Below are 22466 nucleotides of genomic sequence, written 5' to 3'. Positions count from 1 at the left end.
CTCTTGTTTGCCTAGCATCATATTTCCAAGTGTGGACTTTTATGGAGATATGCTGTCCAAACTTCAGATCATGACCAATTAGTGGGTTTCCCAGCATTTTTTTTTTTTGAGATATAGAGAAGACCAGTATGCATCTCATGAAGTAAGGAAAAATATTGTCTCAAAAACATTACAACTTAAATACATATTAAATTCATTGTGTACTTATATGTGCATGTATATGTGTTTATGTGTATGTTCAAGTATGTATTTGTTCCCCAGGTCACTATGTAAAATATATTTCTTACTAAGAGTCTTAATCAAAAACTATTTGAAAGCCACAATGCAAGAACACTGTTGACTATGCCCTCTCACCTCTTACTTATTCCTCCCCAAGAAGTGAATGACTTACTTGATTGATAAATCTGAGAAGAAAAATTGAGCAGGTGTGCTGGATTCCTTTCTATCATACCTGCTAGTTCCCTGTTTTGTCTTCTTTTATTCTCTGCAGTAGACTAAATATTGGCCCCCAAGGACATCAGGCCCTAAAACCTGGAACCGGTGAATATTATATGGCAAAGCCTTTGCAACCATGATTATGTTAAGGATCTGTGATTAGGTTAAAAGTCTTGAAATGAGCCCTGGCTGGCGTAGCTCAGTGGATTGAGCGCGGGCTGGGAGCCAAAGTGTCCCAGGTTCGATTCCCAGCCAGGGTACATTCCTGGGTTGCAGGTCATAACCCCCAGCAACCGCACATTGATGTTTCTCTCTCTCGCTCTCTCTCTCTCTCTCTCCCTCCCCTCCCTCCCTAAAAATAAATAAATAAAATCTTTAAAAAAAAAAAAGTCTTGAAATGCAGAAGTTATACTGGATTATAGGTTTGGGCCCTAAATGCAATTATGTGTATCCTTTAAGAGGGAAGCAAAGGAGATTTTACACATGGAGGGGAAAGGCAATGTGAAGATGGAGTAGAGATTTCAAGATACTGACCTTCCTTGAAGACTGAAGTGATGCAGTCACAAGTCAAGGAATGCTGACAGTCACCAGAAGCTAGAAGAAGCAAGCGATGATTATTTACACACTCATCAACTGGCAGACATTAAATAAAATTACTTTTAAAGGTTCTCTCCATGCCCTTAGTGGGTAGGGCAGGGAATACCAGGTTTACATCTGTGAGTCAAGGTGTCATGAGACTTGGGAAGGCCTCTGCACACCAATTTGTGCTCTGACTACCTTCATAATAATAATAGCCACACACTGAGGTATAATTGTATACAGAACACACTATGTGTTTAACTTCTATCCTCACAAAAATTCAGCAAGGTAGTCATCATTGTTACCCTTGTTTTTACAAATGAGAAAACTCAGAGCTAAAAAATTACTTGTGTGAGTCATACAACTAGTAAGTGACAGAGCCAGGTTGTACATGTAGTTTTACTTGCCTCCAAAAAGAGAGCTATCTCCACTTCATGTGTCTCCCTGTGTTGTCCATCCCTGGCTTCCCAGGGCTGAGCTTCTGTATGTTAACCTGTTCCTCAAGCAAGCTGCATGCAGTAGTTTGTAAATACCAAAAAGAAAATAATAATAATAATAATGATAATAATTTTTTTTTCAGAAGGCAGTGTAGCTTGTTTCTGGCATCACTTGATTATTTCTCTTGTAGTCCTTGGGTAAAGCTAGATAAAAGAGAGGCAAAAAGGAGATGTATGCTTATCACTAGTGCCTTAGTACTAGATCTTTTTTTACAATAAATTACATTACAAAAATCTCTGGATTAAAAAACTCTTAGAGATATAAATGCAGAATCTTTTTATAGATGAGGAAAACAAAGTCAACAAATTTGCCGGTTTGTCAAATAACCAACTAGCTCATCGTAGCAGAATTTCATTGCAATATAATCATATTTCTAATACTTTGGGAAGTAACTCCAAACTTATTTTGCTCATCCAAACTTTGCGTTGTGAAACTTTCATTATTGTCTCATTTTTCTTTTCTTAAGCATTTATGGAGGGATATATGAAGCTGATGCCCTGTAAGGGCAAAACCAAACCCTATTTTTTATTTCAGGAAAGGGGGAGAATGGTAAACAGAAATTGTAAATCGCGTTTTCAGTTGTGGGGATGAGATCTCATGATCAGAATATTAACTTTGACGAGGTAATTCCATTCCACAACACAAAACTCCGAATACTGACATAAGGTCCTGTCAAGTCACATACTTAAAACAATTTTTAAAATATAACAACTACAGAGCACCCCCTGAAAAAGAATGCGGTTTCTTCGATTGGTTTTCTGGAACAGTATCCCGTTCGCTATACTGGGTTGCTACCTATTTATTTGACTTCATGATAGAACTATTACGGCGTGTTTAAGGTTATCATTACCCTTGACAATGATAAACAAAATCAATGGCAAATGGAGGGACTGGAAGAGAAGGACAGAGAAACTGTTCTCGAGAAAGGCTACACCGTAACTCTTCAGGATTGTCTATATCAAGATCCTTCCCGGAAGGAATTTCCAAACACCCTTGTCCCCCGCGGGCAAACAGTAGAATCCAGAGAAGCCCCACCTTTGAGCCCGGGGAGGAGGCGAGCCTCCCGCCTATCAGCCAATCGGAAGGCGTGTTCTCCGTCTGCCCAGCGCTTGAGCGACCTTGCTCTCCCCATCGGCTTTCACCTTTTACGACAGTTTTCCGGCCTAGTTCGCGGCCGCGCCGGCAGTGTTTCCCTAGGCGCCAGTGTCTGCACATTTCGTCCTTCCTGGCGGTAGCTGCCTTGCTTTTTGGTAGAGGCGTGGAGTGGGTGGCCGCGGCCTCTGGAGTGGGATGAACCGCGCTCTCGGCAGAGGCAGCGGAACCGAGCAGGAGCCATGGTGAGTGCGGCCTCCGGTGTCCTCGGCAAGCTGGGACCAGACCGCGGCCTCGGCGCGTGGCCCCGGAGGGGTGGAGCCGCTATTGTCTCCCTGGTGCGGCTCTGTGTTGGGAGAGTCATTCTCTCCGGGACACAAAGCTGTTGGCTCACTCTTCTTGAGACTTCGTGTTCTCCCACGGCCCTTCTGCAGAGGGCTCCAGCCCCTGCTGCTCCGCCCCCGGCGTTCGGAGATCGGTGGACGCGCGTTTGCTTACACTTGCCTTGCCCCTAACACATCCTCCCAGGATGTTTTCCACCTTGCTCTGTCCATCCCCTTGGCTCTTGCTGACACGTCTCTTCTCGGTTCCTGAAACATTTTTGTGCTTTTCTCGTGTTGTGTAGTCTTGAGACGGGGCACTGCCGAAGGTGCTAGAAAAAGCTAGTGTAGTGAAGCCAACGTTTAACGTTGAAATTCGTTGTCAGAATTGACAGGAACAGCCCCATTTGCTTTTATTGAACTCGAATGTAACTTCGCGTGCCCTGAGGTGAAGATGATGTTCTCAAAGGGAGGGAAATCATCCTTTTCTTCTATAGTGTAACTCTGATACCTTTACAATGCATTGGATATAAAAGTTGTCGTTTTAAAGGATTATTAGGCAAAATATTTTCACCCTAAAAAATATTTCTCCCCTTGAAATAAAACTTGTGAGTTGGGATGGGGGAATGGTGTGATAGGGAGGGGTGGGAATTAGAGAAGTAAATTATTTACTCTGCTTCCCCTTACCAGGCCAGTACAGTGGTAGCAGTTGGACTGACCATTGCTGCTGCAGGATTTGCAGGTTTGTTTGTGGTTTGGGGGTGGAAGTGAAGGGAGGTTGGGAACTTTTTAATTATTCTGTTCCTTTTGTTTTTAGGCCGTTATGCTTTGCAAGCCTTGAAGCATATGGAGCCTCAAGTCAAACAAGTTTTTCAAAGTCTACCAAAATCTGTAAGGCTTCGTAAACATTTTCATTAATTCTTTGCTGCCTGTATGGGAAGCCTAGAACTACACTTGAAGAGGGTAAATTTCCAGACATCCATGAATTTGTTTACTTTTGACGCCCTTTTTGCTTTCTGCAAGGAGGGTTTAAAAGTTCTGAGTATTGTAGTAGCGCCACCCTAAAAAGTCAAAATTTTATGTGAAACAGAATTGTGTCCAGAGGTGTTGACAAGCCCAGTGTCTTGAAGTTAATATTGCTGTTGTTAACTATCACCTTCAACATTATCTGTCCACACCACACCACAGTCTGCTCTGCATCCCAGAGGGTTCTAAGGATCTGAAATGACCTATCCTTACTGTGTGGCCCTGCAGTTAGACTATAGAATATGACTGAATGTGATGATCACACCTTTTGTGGTCACAGTTCAGAATGAATGTGGCTGTGACAGCTTGCTGAGTATTTTTATTGTTGCATTTGAATGTGACAGAAGACTATGGTAGGCTTTACCAATATTTGACATAACAAGGTCATAAGACCTAAAAGCCTGATTTTCTCCATATGTATCTTGAAGTCTTGTTTTAAGTCTTTGTCTTAAATCTCAAAATACCATAGAATTACTTGTCTCAAAGATCTCTAAATCCTGTTCTTGAAGCACTTCTTCTACAACAGTCACACCAAGAGATCAAATTTCATGTAGAACATGGCTTACTTGGAATCTTTCCTGCACTTCCAGAACTGGCTGAGGCACTATTCTTTTGTTTTTATATTTTTGAGACACTGTAGGTTTTCTAGGGGGAAAAATGGATGTTTAATGATCATTAAAGTATTTGTTGCTACTTATAATGCTAAATATCATGGGAATTAAAGCTATCTGAAATGTTTTAGTTTCCAGGTTCTATGAACATATGCATTCTTTAGCAGCTTTCAGTTTATTCTTGAAATCTCTTATTAATGTATTTCCTCTTTCAGGCCTTCAGTGGTGGCTATTACAGAGGTGGGTTTGAACCCAAAATGACAAAACGGGAAGCAGCATTAATACTAGGTGTAAGGTAAAATAATATCCAGTATTTTAACATTTTCTACAACTCTAGACTTATTAGCAAATGTAAGAATGATCTTTCATTAGAAGGGAGTTATTTGTATCATATACATTTTTAACATCTAAACACCCCAATACAAAATTCCAATAAGAAGGCACACTGGAATATAAACACTTGAATTCACTGAAAGATGGGCTTGCAACACATAATCGCAATGCTGTGATGTACTCAATGTTGTTCTCAGTAACTTAAGTTTTTGTGGGGGAAATTCTGCCTTCATTTGTAAGTATTTAAACATGCTTTCCTTTCCAATAAAAGTACTGTTGTAATGAATATTACCAAGTTCAATTAGAGAATTCCTTATTTTTCTAAGGAGCTCTTTATTTTGTTCCCTTAATTCAGACAGTTCATCTTCCTCGTATGTTACGGACAAGGTCCGTAAACAGTTTTTCATTCTGTTGTGTTTACTCCAGTTTTGCACCTTTAATTGGCTTTTATGTACAGTCTTTTTGTGTGATCCACAAGCAGTCTGCAGTAAACAGTATTTTCTTTTTTGAATTAGCCCTACTGCCAATAAAGGAAAGATAAGAGATGCTCATCGACGAATTATGCTTTTAAATCACCCAGACAAGGGTAAGTAGTTATTAAACTCTTGTATGTGTTGTTGAAGTGACTGTGTAATTGTTATTAATGGAATAATTTTATTTCCAACTCTTGATTTACGAGGGAAATGCCTAAATCTTTGTGCGAGCACCGTCTCCCAGGTTGGATCAGTTTGTTTTTGGCATCTTAAATTTTCAGTTACAAATGTACTTATAAAATAGTGAGCAGATATGTAGGTAACTACTGTAAGTTGGAAGCAGTGATATACATTAACAATGATTGTCATAACAAGATCTGCAATTATCATTTGACTCTTTTTTAAAAAATGACTAATAGTCAAATATTGCTAACCCTACTGTTTTTGGGAGACTTGGGTTTGGACTGCATTCTCAAATAAATGTTCAATTTCAGTTAATGAAACAAAAAATGTAATTTTTTGCTATTCGTTTTGACTTTTGAACTTCAGGTTACAAAGTTAACCACTTACAGAATGCATTTATTAGGTTCTGATACATCTCTAAGCAGCCTTAGCTATGTTAAAAGGAAGTAATTCCTTGGAATACCAAAATACAAACTACAAAATCCTGTTCCAGAGCTCAAATCTTTCTATGGTGGAGGACTTTCAAGAGGGATTTGAGTTTTAACAAGGTTTTAATTTTTGGGTATGTGACTGCATAGCCTCTTTTATGAAATTTAGCTTGTATTAACTGGAGGGCTTCTGATTCAAGTCTAGGGGGGGGTGTGCATATATTTGCATTTCTACCAGTCTTCTTCGTGATATTGATGCTTGCTGGGCTACGGACCACATTTTGAGAATCAGTGCGCCAGCAGATTAGTGGGAAACAAGTTGTACATATTAGTGTGAAGACACAGTAACAGGAAAAGAAAAACTATGAAGGGCAGAAAAAGGATCAAAAGCCAAGTGTGGCCTTTCCAACAAAGCTCAGAAGCATTTGAGAATATCAAGGTTTTAAAATAACACAATACAATTATATTCATTTATGACTTGTAATCATCATGAATAGGTAACTTGCGTTATTTCAAAGTTATGTAAGTCTATAGGTTTATGAAATCCTATTCCTATCATCAGTTTAAGCTTTTTAAAAGGTGCCATTTTGTGGAAATCTCATTTCCCATTGGTCAAATATATTGTCATATATGTGGTTATACAGTTGCAGTGTCATAATTATTTTTAAAACTTGGAATACCATTTCTGTTAATTCCACCTCTTAGATAAATATAGAGGTGCTTGAAACAAAAATAGCTTTTCACCAAGCAGAATTGACAACCCAATTAATAACATTCCTGTTTTCTTTCTTCCTGTAGGAGGATCTCCTTATATAGCAGCCAAAATCAATGAAGCTAAAGATTTACTAGAAGGTCAAGCTAAAAAGTGAAGTAAATATATGATGAATTTTAAAGTTCTTATCAGTTATGTGTACAAGTACCAGCTTTTTATAAAATGTCCCAAAGCCACAAATTTTAGAAATGATTTAGCACAAATTAAGTCAAACCCTTGTATCAGTTTGTTTAAATTGGAGGATTTTGTCAGATTATAGAAGTTACAGATTACTGCTCAGTAATTATGGGCAAATACATACCATTTGAATAGAAATATTTTTCATTAATCATTTAGCAAGTAATACTTACTCAAGGCAAAGTGAACATGAAGGTCCCTGCTCTCAAGGAAGTCCAATCTAATGGGGGACTGATAATCTAGTAATTAAAATTCAATGTGATAAATACTATGATGGAAATTGGCAGAGGTTACAGGAGACTCATCTCATTGGGAAGAAAGGTTGTCAAGGGAGAAAACTGGCTCAGTGGCTTGGAGCTGTGAATTTAAAAATTTAGCCACAATTTGACCTAAAAAAAATTCATGTAGGTATGCGTATGTCACTGACAGGATTCAGATTTCATACATTAAAAACTTGATTAAAAAAGACGAGTATGTCTTGTTTTTAATTGAGAAAAATATTTATGTTGTATTCAGCTAGTCCCTTCAAAAAAACAAAATTTTTAACATAATCAAAAGTTTTGCATTTGTTATGACCAGGGTTAAACACAATTAGCTGAACTGAAAGATGCCCTCAGTCATCAAAATACTTGGCTTAGACTTAATTTATACCATGATGAATGTACCGAATTTTGCTGTGTGTACCATGTACCCACATTCTTGTGTGCATTATACATGGGATTATTTAGGACCATTATTATACTCATGGTATGTAATCATGTATAATGCACACCCTTTTTTCCCCTCAAAAATTTGGGAAGAAAAGTGCACATTATACATGGCAAAATACATAAATGACATATGAGAGCAAATAGCTTACTTTTGTCTAACATATGTAAAGATCTTAACCAAAAGACTTGTATAAAACACCCAAGCTAGTTTGTGGTCATCTCCAGGGTACTTAGTATGTTTAGTTTTAAGATAATGTGTGGCTCAGTGGATTGAGCAATGGACTGGGAACCAAAGCATCACAGGATTGATTCCCAGTCAAGGGCACGTGCCTAGGTTGTGGGCCAGGTCCCCAGCAGGGGGCACACCAGAGGCAACCAGTTATTTCTCCTCCCTTAACCTCTAAGAAAACCTTTAAAAAATAATATATGCTTCCTACCATCTAAACTTCATTAAATCATCTTAAAAGTTATTAGTAGAGAACACACAGTCAAGGCAACACATCTAACCATATTTAGTGTTGGAATGTTTAGGGGCAATGTTTCAGAGTTCGGGTGTACCTCTTTTGGTTTATTTTCCATCCTGTTTCCTTGTTTAAAATTTGATCAAGTCTATTTGTCATGATTAGGCAGCCACGGCTTTTGTGTAGGAGAAATCTTTCTCGTTATTTCCAGGGGAAAGAGGTATGAAGGCTCAGTTCATTTTTGTCATTCCAAGTAGTTTAAAAAGTTTTATCAAGTTACTGAGAACACTGATTTAGCAAATAGTGTACCGCTTTTCCTAGGGGGGGATATATAGGTTCCTGTGAGCCTCTGGTCACATTTTTGTCAACCTTCAATGTTTAACCTTGTTTTATGCAAGTTTTTAAGACACCTTACTTTGATGTATTGCTGATTCCTTAACATTAAACTCATAGCCACTACCAACTCATGGCCACACATCACACAGCCTTTTTGTGTTTGGGAACATGAGGCACTTCTCTGAGCTTGGGGGTCATTTTAAATCAGTAAGCACAAAAGTTGAAAACACTGGGCACTAAATGGATCATGAAAAGGATACTTGTTTACAGTATAAAAACTGAAGTAAGGCAGAGCATCACTTTTTGGACAGATATCAGGCAATTCAAATTTTTCACCACTCTGCATGTCCATAAATGACTGAAAACAACTCAAGTGTTGATTTTGGGGTTACATATAAATTTTAGTGAGCAGGTAAACATGCAAATAAGGAATCTGCTAATAATGAGGATCAGTGTATTGGCTTGCTAACCTTTTATTTCCATCCTTTGGACTAATTAAAAAAATGTTTCTAGGACCAGGAGCTTTAAAGGAAAAAAATGGTATCAGAACTTAAAAGCAAATTTTTCAAAGACAAATACAAAGTGAGATAATATGCCAACAGGCAATTAAGCATGAACTATAAAAAGGAAAGCTTGATGTAGTAGGTGTGTCTGAGTTAATGTAAATAGCAAAACTGTTTAGAGACATGAAGACAACAGAGACCACTTTAATACTAAAGAGCACAACAGAACCCATTTTTCCTTCCCAGTAATCAGCTGTTTCCTCTATGTGACTTTATCAGGGAGAAGAATCCCCCCTAGGTTACTGAAGGCTATTAAGCAAACCTACCATTTCTCTTGGGGGAAAAAAGTTATCTATATGACGGTTCTAGATCATAGTAAATAACTGATGGAAGTATCATCTGTATCTTGTTAATGGTATTTCCTTATGAAACACTTGATGTGAAATGCTAACATTAACTTACAATGTACCAGCATCACTCTACACATTTTCTCTGTACAGTAAAAGTACACCCTTAATGTTAGCTATAGGTTCCATGACTTTAAATGAAATGACGCACAGCAAAACCAAGTTTTACCATAGGCTACTGATACAAACAAATGAGTTCCTGTGGTATTTCAACATTCTAATATTGAATGAAACAATCTAGGACCTACTGTAAATGAAGTTTAATGAAGTTAAAGTAACTTGCCCAAAGTAACATGCTGGGTGAGAGAGCTGATCTTTCTCAAACCCAAAGCACCATACTGTTAACTACTGCAGTGTGATACCTTTCACTAATCTGACAACCCAGATGTTTTCCTTGGTGGTACACCAAGTTCAGTCTGGTACTTTTCATTACCCATCTATCTAGCTTGGGACCTTTTTCTGTCATATGGTGCTTACAAATGGGAGACGTTTTTAAGGGGAGAAAGGTGTGGTTGGACACATGAAGGGAATAGGAAGATGCAGGTTTCAAGTCAAACCTCTGCAGTAGTCAGATAACTCGGAGCAGGCCATCTGTGTGCTCAGGGTTCTGCATCTGTTAAGAGGAAAAATAATAGCTATCTTGAAAATTGGGGATCCCTCCACATTTTATAGGGAGGGAAACAAAAGCCAGAGCAAGTATTTGAGGTAACATATGTATTAGTCCTCAATAAATGCTTTTGGGGAGTTCACACCCATAGTCTTACGTAGATCTGGCATGTCAGAATTTTAATTTATCTAGCTCCTTCCCTTTTGCCTGTGGGGACATTAGATGAGCCCTACACTGCACTTTATAAAAACTGGTGATGAAAGTGGGCTATGAGTGGCCCTTGAATTTAAATCTTTTCCCACTTTTAGAATTTTAAAAGTCTCTTGCCTTCAAGTATTTTCCAAATGATGGGAATACCTTTGGAAGCTTTAAACAGGAAAAAAATAGACGTTATTTCAGAAGACTCAAACTATTCAACAAATAGTTAAGAACTTACATGAAAGTATATATAACCCATACCTATACATTCTGACTCTGGAAGCTTGGTTACATTGGGTTGGCCTGCAACTCCATTACGGTATTTCTGTACATTGGCTCTAATGCTGAGTTGTCTTTTTGATTTGATACAATTTTGTTAGGTTATGACAGCTGTTTATCAGTGTGCATTTAAAAAGAGCAAAACTGAATTTTTGTGTAGCCATTTTAATACTGAAGATGGAAGAAGATACACATTTTCAGTGTATACTACTTTATTACTTCAAAAAAGGTAAAATAATGTAACTGAAATGCAAAAAAGATTTGTGCGGTGTATGGAGAAAGTGCTGTGACTGATCAAACAAGTCAAATGTGGTTTGTGAAGTTTCTTGGCACTATTGACCTTCTGTCCAAATAATTCTTTGCTGTGCACTGTCTTATACATTGGAAGATGCGCCCCTGGCCTCTACCCACTAGAAGCCAGTAGCAGGAAATAGCCGACATACTCAAAATACCCCAATCAATAAAATTACTGGTGAAAGTGAAAAATGTGTCTTTTATGAAAAAAACATAACGGACTTTTTAGCCAACCCCAAAATTATGGTTTCCCCTGCTATCCTTACTTTGCTCTGCTCTAAATTATAACAATCAAGAAAGGGTTAAAGGCAGCAAGAGTCAAAAAACCACTGAGAACTGGGAAAAAATGAGGTAACTGGCATCTTAATACAAGAGTAAAAACCTAAATGTGAACATGCTACAACTAAAAACTGATCCTTTATCCAGCACACTGAAAACATGCCCTACTTAAAATCTTACATCAGAAATATTTAAGAACTTAACTCAGTGCTTCATTTAAAGAATCTAGTCTTAACACTTGAGGCTAGAACACTTAAGTTTTTTATAAGGCATCTTGCTGCTGATAATAACTTATAGAAGTTGTTTTGCAATTTAGAAGCATACGGGGGGGGGGGGGGGGGTCATGTTTTATTGAGTATAAATAACCCCTCCTCCAAAACATTAATGCCAATGAACATTTAGAAATTGGCTGAAAAATTTCAAATAATAAAACATTTGTAAATTTGAAGCAAAAAAACATTTAGAATACTATCTTTTTGGTTATATAGAAAATCCTGAATTGAGGGTAACCTTCTGAGTACTACTGAACTTAAATGACCTACACTCTGCTTTGTGTTTGACACTGTTCAGAGTGCTGTGATTCTGCTTAGAGCCAACTGTTGCCTTAGCAATGGGACACAGGAAGAGCTTTTACCCTGTGTTTCCTAGTAGTCCTGACCCAATGAAAACATAGTCCAGTGTTAAGGTATAATCTGGAACAAGTAACACTTGTTACCTTAGTGGCATCAATTAATGGAATTTCAAATATAATATTTGTGTGACCATTTTTCTTAACCTAAACACAAGTTGAAAAATGGAGCTTGAAGAGGTTGGTGTATATATAAGCTTCAGGAAATAATTAAGTATAAAATGATCTAACCAGAAAAACTGTAGGAAAATTTTTGTAATTAAATCTCTAAAAAATTAGTAGTTAGATTCGACAAAAGTAAAAAGGATACACACATTCAGAAAATAGGCCTGTAATTCCACCCCCCCCAAAAGACACACATTGAATCCCTAAAATACAGTTGTGGGGCTTCAAGACTGATAATATCAGCGAAAAATAATTTAGCCCTTGCTTTTGATACTCTCTAGATTGCACATAGCATAACTGGGAATATCTACGATGGACACACATAAGACACCATTTTAATTCAGCATACTCCTTCTTGAAAGTACTTGGGATTATTGTTAAGTGGAACCCAGGGTCCCACATAAGACTCAAGTTACATTAATATTGGAAAGCCCTTTCTAGTTAAATGAAATACAGAGAAAGATAGTAACTCCTACCCTGTACTTACACATACATCTTCTCAAATAGGTAAGCAAATCGACTGATGGAATTCCTCTTAGAAAAAGCTGCATTATAGTTTATCCAGTGGATTATGCACTGTATTTTAGTACTTGAAACAGTGATATAGATGAATATATATTTCCTTATAATATGTACCTTACTCATCCAGCAATTTGGAGTTTTCTTGATTAGACACTTACTTGGATTTCTAGAGTAGATGACTAAATAAAAATTGTATTAGGCTGAACCATAGGAAAATGCCACTTTTTCTGTGGGTCAGAAATGGTCAACTATTAGAGATTTCCTATGGGTCAACCTAACTGACTTATTTTCAACCTGCAGTTGAGTTCAGCTTCAAATTACCACCACGTGCCAAGTTTATACCAAACTTAAATGACTGATTTATTGCAACAGTTCCTGAATATCCAAGTGCTGTCTTAAATTAATCATGGATTATAAATGACGACTATGCATTCAAGAATGAACCCTAAGAAAGAACTAAAATCTTTTAAATAAAGATCAGCAAATGCATGTTATACCAGATAACCTTATAAAATGGTATAGGGGGTCCAAACCATAACAGCAAAGATATGAGGATTAAAGGGAACTTTACCTCATCCCTTTTTTGGCCTTTAGTGATTTTGTCAAGCCCATAAATACAGTTCAAACCCAACTTCCCTTTAATCTCATTTCCAATAACCACCCAGCATCTGACATAGGACTTAATTCTGTATTATAACCAGTTTTCCGTTCATCTGTTCTTAGACTAAGCTCAGTTTACCATAGGCACAGCCTATGAGAATAGTATCTAGTTGGTTTCAACCTCAAAAAAATCTATTTGCAGAGGACACAAATGGTACCATTTCCCAATCTAACAGCAGCATTCAGTTAACACGCCAACTTTGCAAGAGACCCTTCTTAGGTTAAATACTAGACTCAAAGCTATAAAAATGCCATTGACATAAAGCTGATGGATCCCGGACAAAAAAGAATGGCTGAGTTAAATGGAAATCCAGAATACAATAGTAAGATACCAACTACTTTTGCCGCCTCCTCACTGGCTGTTTCTGCTTGCCTACAGGTATCTGTACTTTTTAAAAAATTACATTTAAGCAACCTCCCACAGCCTCATCCTTAGCAATACCTCGGGTCAGTTTTCATAGTCACCAGTTTGATGTGCTATGTCTCAACTTCAAATACCTACCTTCTTAAAATTAAGACTTCTATCTGCACTATACGTTTACCAATGGTGAGTGACCTGACAAGACAGATCACACCATTTTGCATAGTTTTAGTCCCACTGAAGGCTTAAAAGCCAAACCCAAGAACCCTAGCCTTTCCAAGGTTTCAGGAAAAGATCATTTTGCTTCCACATGATCTCAGCTCCACTTCATGATTTAGTTCAGATTTCATGTGTGCTGACAACAATAGGTGAGCTGCTTAAGACCTTTAGGATAGACCTTTCCGCCTGAGTATGTGTTTAATGTGCATAGGCATATTCCCCTATAGCAACCAACATCTAATTAGTGTAGTAACCAAAGTAAGATGTGCCCCACTCAAAATAAGTTTGGAAAGCCAACTGAACTAACAATGGTTATCTTTGAGGAGTGCTTTTCACTTCTAAATCTAAGCATGTACTATTTAGCCACAAAGAAGCCTATCACAATTCTTCAATACACATATTTCTAAAGGAAAAAAACATTGGGTTTAGTCATTTGTAAGTAATGAAATCTAATACTTATTTCCTAAAATGCATTTACTATTCTAGTCTGAAGAACTGCTTGGGCTATACCCACTTTTTAAGGTAACCTTGTCTCTTTCTTTCCCACTGAAAACAATCTTTACGGGAGAAGATTTTAGTGAATCTGTTCTACAAGGAAGAAAATGAAAAATCTTTTTCCTTATACCACATTCACCAATTTGGGGATCAGTGAACAGTCATCTCATAATCATAGTTAATTGCAAACCTATTATTGAACAGAACTAAAAAGGCCAACAATTTTACTTGTTTTTAACCTTGATGGATAAAAATACATTTGTGGGTACCAATTTTTAAAAACCAGGATATGAAATCACTTCACATTTTCTATTCAATGTGCAAGAACTAACTGTTCACAACATATCTTCCTAAAAATTCTGTTAATAGGGGTTTTATAAAAAAAAGCATTTAATAACATCACATCTTAACCTCAACAATAAATTTGAGGCTAGGATTATGTACCCTGACCTGGCAAGTATTACATTTCTAGCCTGAATTCTCTTTCAAGCATTACCAATTAACTAAAACCACTTACCATTTTTATGCACATAAAAAATTAACACAAATTATGCACATAAAACACATTAAGACACCAAATGACAAAAAGGGTTTTCTTGCTCAGTGATCTATGAGATACTGTGGAGCTAAACTCACCCATAAATCCACAATTATTTTATATGACCTCACTCTTAGCTGTATAAATTACTGTATTGCACTTTTTATAACACACTTGGTGTGAAAAGCTTCCTAAAGCTTCCTAAAATTAAGCCATCTGACTAAAATATATACACAAAAAATACAATCATTAGCATAAGAACCTTCAAAATTATTTTGAGAATCAATTCCCATATTTCAAAATTGCTCATACTTTATAAAAATAGTTTTTAATAAAGAATCAAAGGCAAAAGTAAAATTCTAGATTTTACCCCACTGCCTTTCAAAGTTGACCTTGAGTGGATTTTTGCTATGAAGACTTCTTAATAGCAAGTCTATGATTAATGCCCCAAGCTATTCTATTCTAACAAACTAAATTTTAAATGCTAAGGTTTCAGAGGGTTCATTACAAAATAATTAACTGACCAACTAATAGTTTGATACTATTTATCAGCAAATATAAATGCTTTTAAAAAAGCAATTGGGATACTATCCTAGGGCTAGAAGTAGCTCCAACTACTTTGCAACAGTGGGTATAAAAAGTAGAAAGTTAAAAATCAGCAAATGGAAGATCAAAGTTTATTTACTACCTGCATACAAAAACATATTGCACATCAAACAACCAAAATCAAAAAAAGAAAAAAAAAGAAAAAGAAAAAAGAAAAAAAAAGTAAGAAAAGGAAAAGATACTCTACTGAAGACTAACATGTAGTTTATACAGAATAAACCTTCTGGAAATTGATCTTTTTCAGTAGTTCAGGTTATGTCTGAATGGACACGACTAATTCAGCTTAGTGTTTTAACTAAAGCTATGTTTGATTTTTAAATACTGTACACTTTAATAAATAAACCAAACAAAGCCTCAATATAGAACAGTCACTGCCAATATCACCCAGTGTCCCTGCAGATGAGAGTTTAACAAATGTATTCCAGTGGTCTGCAGATTTTCCTCTACATACAGCATTTTAAAAATATTAAAACAGACCAGTTTCCAGACTAAACTAATGAAGAAATTACAATTCAGTGCAAAATATTTTAGACTGCATTTCACTCTAGTTTTCCTCAGGTGGAGAAGTGGTTGCATATTATTAAAAATGTAACAAAAGCAGCTAATGCTTTCATAAAGAATATTACGTTAGGGATCCCACCCCACCCACCTCCCCCCAATCTCTGCCATATTTTGAAAACAAAATAACATTTCCTATAGCCAGCAACTTTTTTTAATGTTACATATACTATTCTCAAGGCACATCTGATGATATATTTTATAACACAGTAGGTGTCAAAGTATGTTTAACATATGATTTCTTCAGGATCCCTCCCCTTTCTGAATTCCAAATGGAGGAACTGAAAGTGCGATGTAAAGACTGGCGATCCATATTCTATCTTTGGCAAGCTTGTACAAGCACTATTGTAAAATGTAATGTAAAAGAACTGTAAACTAGGAACTTCTTCAGTTTATGAAACACCATTCAGGACTGCTGCTTCTTGAGTGTTTTCTTCTTTTAAGGTATTAATCTTTTCTTCTCCTGGAGTACGCTGTAGCTTAGAAATTTCATCGCCAGAAGCACTAGTTGGGCCATTTATTGCCTTTTCTGAAGGACCATGCTCTTCAATCACATCTTTTGCCTGCCAAAGGGAGACAACTTTTTCAACTTCTTTATAAATGAAATCTATAGCTGAGGAGGAAAATAGCTACATAAACATTAATTACCTAAATACATAGTTTTAGTTTTACATACAATGGGTCAAAATTCAAATGTTCTTAAAGGTCAAAACAAATACCAATGTATTCCACCTCTCTGGGTATTTCAACTCTTTGTTTCTAGTACCTAGCAGTGCCTAAAACACAGGAAGAATATGCACTTGTTTACTGAAAACTTGTACCTAATTTTATTTTAAGTAGTGGAAAGCTTACCATGTAAAGATATAAACAATTATTACCCTAAGTAAAGCAAATAATCACCTACTTTACTCACCTTTTAAAAAAACATTTACATAGCAAATCCTTTAAAACATTTAACAGGATCAAAGGTCTATATCCGTCACTGAGAAGAGGTATATAGCCTATTGCTCCCCAAATTAAGCAACAGTCTCTATGCCCAGTATCTTTGGGCAGGCTGAATGAACTTTACAAATGCTATTTGGAGTTCTAACGGAAAAAGTATTTCAGGCTCAAGCATGCATGCTATCTATCTTCAGTTTCGTGGGGCCAACAACAAACTCAAGAGCACTCTTTAAAATATTATTCATCTATTTGGGGAAACAAGTGATCATACAGAAAGTTAAGTAAAAATAAAGGTAAACCATACCAAAAAATAAAAATAAAAAAATAACAAAACCTACAGGTTAAATTCTCCTTACCATTTCTTTCTTGTTTTTAGCCAAAGTTTCCCTTGGGAGGTTTCTTTGTCTGCTCTGAGACTCAGCTCTAGAAATATAATCTGCAACTGTGACTGTTGAAGATGAGAAAAAAATTACAGGTGTTGAAAAACTATTTCTAAAGTTTATTTATGGATAGAGTAATTTTACTTTTAAAATAAACTAATGGTGGGCTACCCAATTTCAAAATTTTCTTAAGCTGGGTACCACCTCCAACCAAAAACAAAGCTTGAAAAATGTGCCTGTCATTAAATGATAATAGATAATTTTAAGCTGGAGACTGAGGAAGACTAGAATGAAGTCCTCTTTCAAAGAAATCCAGCCATTTCCTTCTGGGTGAGTCTGCGGCTGTGGTGTTAAGTTTGATATAGACATCCACAACCAAGCATAGAAAATGCAGCATTCTAAGCCCATGCAATTATCAGTGACGTGGGGGTGGGAGGGGGTGGAGGTGAAATGGGGCAAATCTGGTGTAAATCATGGTGTGATCTACTTCAATCTGAAAATTTATCAAAGATATAAAAAGTTACCAAATATTAGTTGTTCTGTTATTTTATTATTTTAAAAAATCATACTAGTAAGAAATCCAAGTGTGGTATTTTATGGTTCCTTTTAAACAATCCACACTAGCTACCAGTCTGGAGTGATCATCAATAAAAAACTACAAGCAAACTAAAGATGACAGAAAATCAGCCTAAAAATGTGGACACTGATTATCACGAAAGAAACGAGCACCATGAATTTACTAACCACTTCCTCCCCACTTTACCAATCTTCTAATCTTTTAAGGGACTGACTGAGGTGCATGTGTGTTTGCAAGTAAGTGGGTACATAGCAGTAGTGATAATAGCAAATAGATTAACCCAAACTAACATCCTACTGCCAACCCAGTGCCACAATTGACCTCTTGTCTACAGGTACTCTGGACTGGCTCCACTTTATACCTCAATCCTTTCTCTCCCGAGGACTTGCAACCTAGAATTCACTTATTTGAAGAAATAGCAAAATAATCATCCTCTTTCTTTGAAAGAATTAACTATGAGAAACTGGTGAAGAAAAATCTGTATGTGAAATACAGTATATTTTAAATTATGGGAGCAGGTTAATTATATTAAAGAATGGAAATTCAAGTAAATTTCAAATTAAAGTCACTAGGTACAGGGAGAATTGGTCTATCAAGTTCAAATTCTATGAAAATAAAGCTTTCTGATATAATATAAATGTTATAAGCCCTGAGAACTGTCTATAACTATTAAATGCATTTTTAAAATCTTGAGTAAACAACTCAGAACTAATACCATACCTATCATTTATTAGAAACACCATGAAAGATGTTTCTGTCCTACAACTGCCTCTTTTCTTTCAAATTATGAGGAACTCAGTGTGCTCATTTTGGAGCTTTTAAAATCATTTAAATTCACTGTTAATTTATTATAAATCCATTTAATAATGGTTTCCAAAATGGGGGAGGAGGAAACCATCAAATCCCCTTCACTATTATGTCTACATACATGGTGGTAAAACCATTCTAAGAATGACTAGTTTGGGGAGCACCTTAACAAATTCATTCGCTTTCCATCGTTTAGCCCTTGGTGATACCTGGAAGAATTCTTCTACTTGGAAACCCTGACAATTCTTATAATCCTTCATCCACTATGTACAGATATAAAATAATATACTTTAATATAGTTTATCAATTAAGTTAAGAGGCACTTAGCTGGAAAAGTAAAAATTTACTAGTGCTTCTCACCTTCCCCCAAGGGAGGTAAAACCAAAACATCAGCTGATAAAAAACAAAACAAAAAAACCTATTTATAGCCAGTCTTTATAAGTTACTTAAAAGTTGAATACAAATTAAAAATAATTATAATATCTACAAAAATACAGGCAACTTGTGCAACATAACATGAACTCTAGAATTTCCTCTAAGGCAGGAGTATCAGACTCATTTTCACCAGGGGTCACATCAGCCTCCTGGTTGCCTTCAAAGGGCCGAATGTAATTTCAACTCCTTAACAGTTAAGGAGTAGTTACATTTATACAATCTTAAAAAAAATTTTGGCCCTTTGAAGGCAACCGCGAGGGCTAATGTGGTCCCCGGTGAAAATGAGTTTGATACCCTTCCTCTAAGGGGTCAAAGTTAGTCAGCTGGACAAGTGTATTGTCACATTCTAAGTAAAGAATACTATTTAATTTCATTAAAGACAACAAGAAATTTTAAGCAAATGAAAACAAACTAAATAATTGTATCCTTAAGAGAATGTTGATCATTTTTTTAGGAGGCTGCCTTCCTAAGAACAGTATGCTGCCAGCCAAGGGCAATGAGAAAACGCTGTGCTTGTTCTACCTATCTTATCTTGGGGTATAGGTTCAGTTTTGTTTTTTGTTGTTTTTTTTTTTTTTTTTGGTGGGGGGGGGGGGGGGGCAGAAGGAGAGCAGGCTAGGGAAGGCAAGGAGTTCTAAACATGAAAAGGAGTTTTTCCAAAGAGAGTAAAATAGGAATAAATTCAATATGGAACACAAGTTACTGAAAATTCCAAATCACTCAAGTTTCAGTTACTACCATGCAGAAACTTTTGGTTCTTCCTGAGCAAGCTATGTTATTCTTTTTATGTCCACTGACTTAGTAATAACCAACACCCATCTAGTTAATAAATTACACTGTGATTTGTCCTATTTAAGTATATACTGATAGCTTGAATTTTTTATTTATAAAATATGGCCAGGCACTGTATTTCACTGCTATGCAAGCTTCAAAAAACAAAATATAATCTCTTAATCAAAAAATATTATTTCTAGCACTAAAGAGAGGGAAAAGAATGGGGGGGGACAATAAATATTATATGGAAACTTTCTATTCTTGACAATATTTATTTCCTTCTAAATTTGTATCTTTAAAATATGGAATTTTTTTCAAGAATGGGAACTAATACCTGTAACTGGTTTTCCCATGTCTCTAGAAACACTAAACTTGAAATACTAAAGATACTGGAATTTACATTCTTTATTTGGGGAAAACACATAAAAGAACTTGCTCTGGAAAGAATGCAAAAATTGATTAGTTTTAAAGGGGTTTATTTCTGGTGCACACAATTTCTTCACTGTGAATATACATGTGATTCTCTGTACACAAGAAATGGAATTTGTTCAAAATAATATAGACACAGCAAATAGGTTTCTTTAAAGTTACTAAAAATATGACTACTTAAAAATTAACATTCTAAAGCTAAGTAAGTACTATTAATTTGAATAGTTAGTAGGTGTAGGGGAAAAGCATCACACTACAATAAACAGAAACATAACATGCATTCCTCTTATTAGGAAAAAGACACTCAAGTATTTTTCTTATTTGTATTTTTTAATAAGAACTGTGGGCTATTACTACAATTGCCACAAAAATGAGGTGCTGAATGCAGACAGAGTAAGCAGGCACCATGCAAAAGCTGCCCAGTTTTGCCAATCAACCTCAATCATAATCTACAATACAGTCCCTGGGATGGCAGCCCAACTCAAGTGTGAAGAATCTGCCAAATGGACAAAATAATAGTCTTCTCAACAGTATTTTCATGTAATAATTGAGACATAACATTAGTTCAATTAGACAGGTTACTAAACATTTATGGTGTCAAGGAAGAATGCATTTTCTTTAGAGTAGTAGTCTTATTAGTTGAGTAAACAATTTATGCAATGCACATTTTGAATGTATATGCACACATGTGTACAAGTATATATTTAGAAAGCAGACACATGACATGTTTTTTCATGCTTATGACCTGGTGTTGTCAGCAGGTCCACTCAAGTTACCTGGCTGTCTATCTTCTGCCTGACCCCTGAAACGACGCCTGCGGCTACGATTGCGTCGCTGGGGTTTTTTTTCACTATCATCTGTAATTGCAAAATTTACCATGAACTATTCTGACAAAAATGAAACAAAACCAAAAAAAAAAAAAAAACAAAAAAACTTTGTTCCTTCAAAGATTTAAGGAAGGAGAAAGAGAACCTTTCAGGTAAATAGGGAAGACAAAACAACATTAAGTTACTGACAGGAAAAATATTTCTGTAGTTTTAAGCATTCCAAAAAGATTTACAAAATGGAATTATCATCCGGAAATGAAGAGGGTTGTAAGTCTTACAAACCTAAGACTTAATTTCATTTAAAATTGCCATCATTCAGGAATAAAGTTTTCCTCTCCAATACACTCTAGTTTGTACCAAAGTAAATTACATTGTAGCCCTTTGGAAATTAATGCCTACTCAATATACAAACTTTCACTAGTGTCATTTATAATAAATTTTTAGGCGGTAAGGTGAAAGCCCAATTTTGGTTTAGGAACAATAGAAATATTAAAAGTGCCTCACATTCTGTATATTTATGTTATTTAATAGCATCTAAGGGCACTTCAATAAACCCTCTCAGTTTCAAATAATCTGGCTATACAAATCTGAGAACTAGACATTTAAGATAGACACAAAGCTGCTTAAAGCAAGTACTAAAAAATCCAATTTTCAAATTGTATTTTTTTTAAAAAGCATCATACATTAACAGTATCATACAATATATATCTTTTCCCCAAGTGCTTACATACCTAGCCCATTTTCATTAACTGAAGCTGTATCAGATTCAGTCATTCCATCCATCAGAACAGCATCTTCATCAGTCCTTCGTCTACGAGACCGCCTACGACGGTTAGTACTGTGATGAGATTCGCTGGCATCAGTGTCTGCAGTCTGATCTGATTCTGTATTATCAAGTAAGCTGTATGGATTGCTGTCTGGATCTTTGAGCACTATATGCATGTCAGAGGCAAGAAATATTCATTTAAGAGAGCTGCAGTTATTAGGAATGTTTTGATCTATACTGAGCTATATTAATTAATGATAAAGAAACTTCAATTTCCCCCCAATAAAAATATACTGTCTTCATATGTTTTCTGTATCTCTATTTTACCTGGAAAATAACAAATATGAAAAAACTTTAAATGTCAATGAAAAATTAAAGCAGAAGATGAGCAGACACCTCAACTTCCTACCGTTTCCCTCTGACTTGTTTTGAAAATGTTATAAAATAGTGTATTATCACATGCTATTTCTGATATTCCTATCTTAGCTAATCCTGCCCAGGATAGAAAAATAAAAATAAAGAGAAAAAAACATTAAGCTAATATGAATTCTAAGAAAGAGATTTTTGTCCCTTTTACTGAGTTGAGGGTGACTGTTGCTTCTTTCTTGCTAATATTAATGAACTATTCCCAAATTACACTCAACACCTGCATTCCACAACTTACCAGAGATGTTACTACAAACTGAAGCAATCCAAACAAGTCATACACACACAAAAAAAGCAAACTAAAAAAAGCTGAAATTCTAACCCGTGATAGCAAAATGTGGAAATGAATG

General features: G+C 36.0%; 2 protein-coding genes across 9 annotated transcripts in view; one reads left to right on the top strand and one right to left on the bottom strand.

Moving 5' to 3' along the window:
* The first annotated feature begins 2662 nt into the window (after positions 1-2662).
* Positions 2663-10326, top strand: DNAJC19 (DnaJ heat shock protein family (Hsp40) member C19). The gene is made up of 6 exons (XM_028505093.2): positions 2663-2849; positions 3615-3666; positions 3742-3815; positions 4777-4856; positions 5410-5480; positions 6777-10326. The coding sequence occupies exons 1-6, from the start codon at positions 2847-2849 to the stop codon at positions 6845-6847; spliced, it is 351 nt and encodes a 116-aa protein (XP_028360894.1). The 5' UTR covers positions 2663-2846; the 3' UTR covers positions 6848-10326.
* Positions 10327-12933: 2607 nt separating this feature from the next.
* Positions 12934-22466, bottom strand: part of FXR1 (FMR1 autosomal homolog 1) — a 59302-nt gene continuing 49769 nt past the window's right edge. For 3 of the 8 annotated variants that reach the window (XM_028505087.2, XM_028505089.2, XM_036017736.1), the window contains 4 exons: positions 21656-21856; positions 20874-20954; positions 17052-17143; positions 12934-16316 (listed from right to left, as the gene is read on the bottom strand). In XM_028505087.2, coding sequence (XP_028360888.1) covers positions 16146-16316; positions 17052-17143; positions 20874-20954; positions 21656-21856 — 545 coding nt within the window. In that variant the 3' untranslated portion in view covers positions 12934-16145. The remainder of the gene's footprint in view (positions 16317-17051; positions 17144-20873; positions 20955-21655; positions 21857-22466) is intronic. The other 5 variants (XM_028505088.2, XM_028505090.2, XM_036017738.1 and 2 more) reach the window with 2 other exon arrangements.

Source organism: Phyllostomus discolor, chromosome 2 (genome assembly GCF_004126475.2).
Source record: "Phyllostomus discolor isolate MPI-MPIP mPhyDis1 chromosome 2, mPhyDis1.pri.v3, whole genome shotgun sequence".
NCBI lineage: Eukaryota > Metazoa > Chordata > Mammalia > Chiroptera > Phyllostomidae > Phyllostomus > Phyllostomus discolor.
The sequence above is the reverse complement of the archived record's forward strand: the minus strand, read 5'-3'. Positions and strand labels throughout refer to the sequence as shown.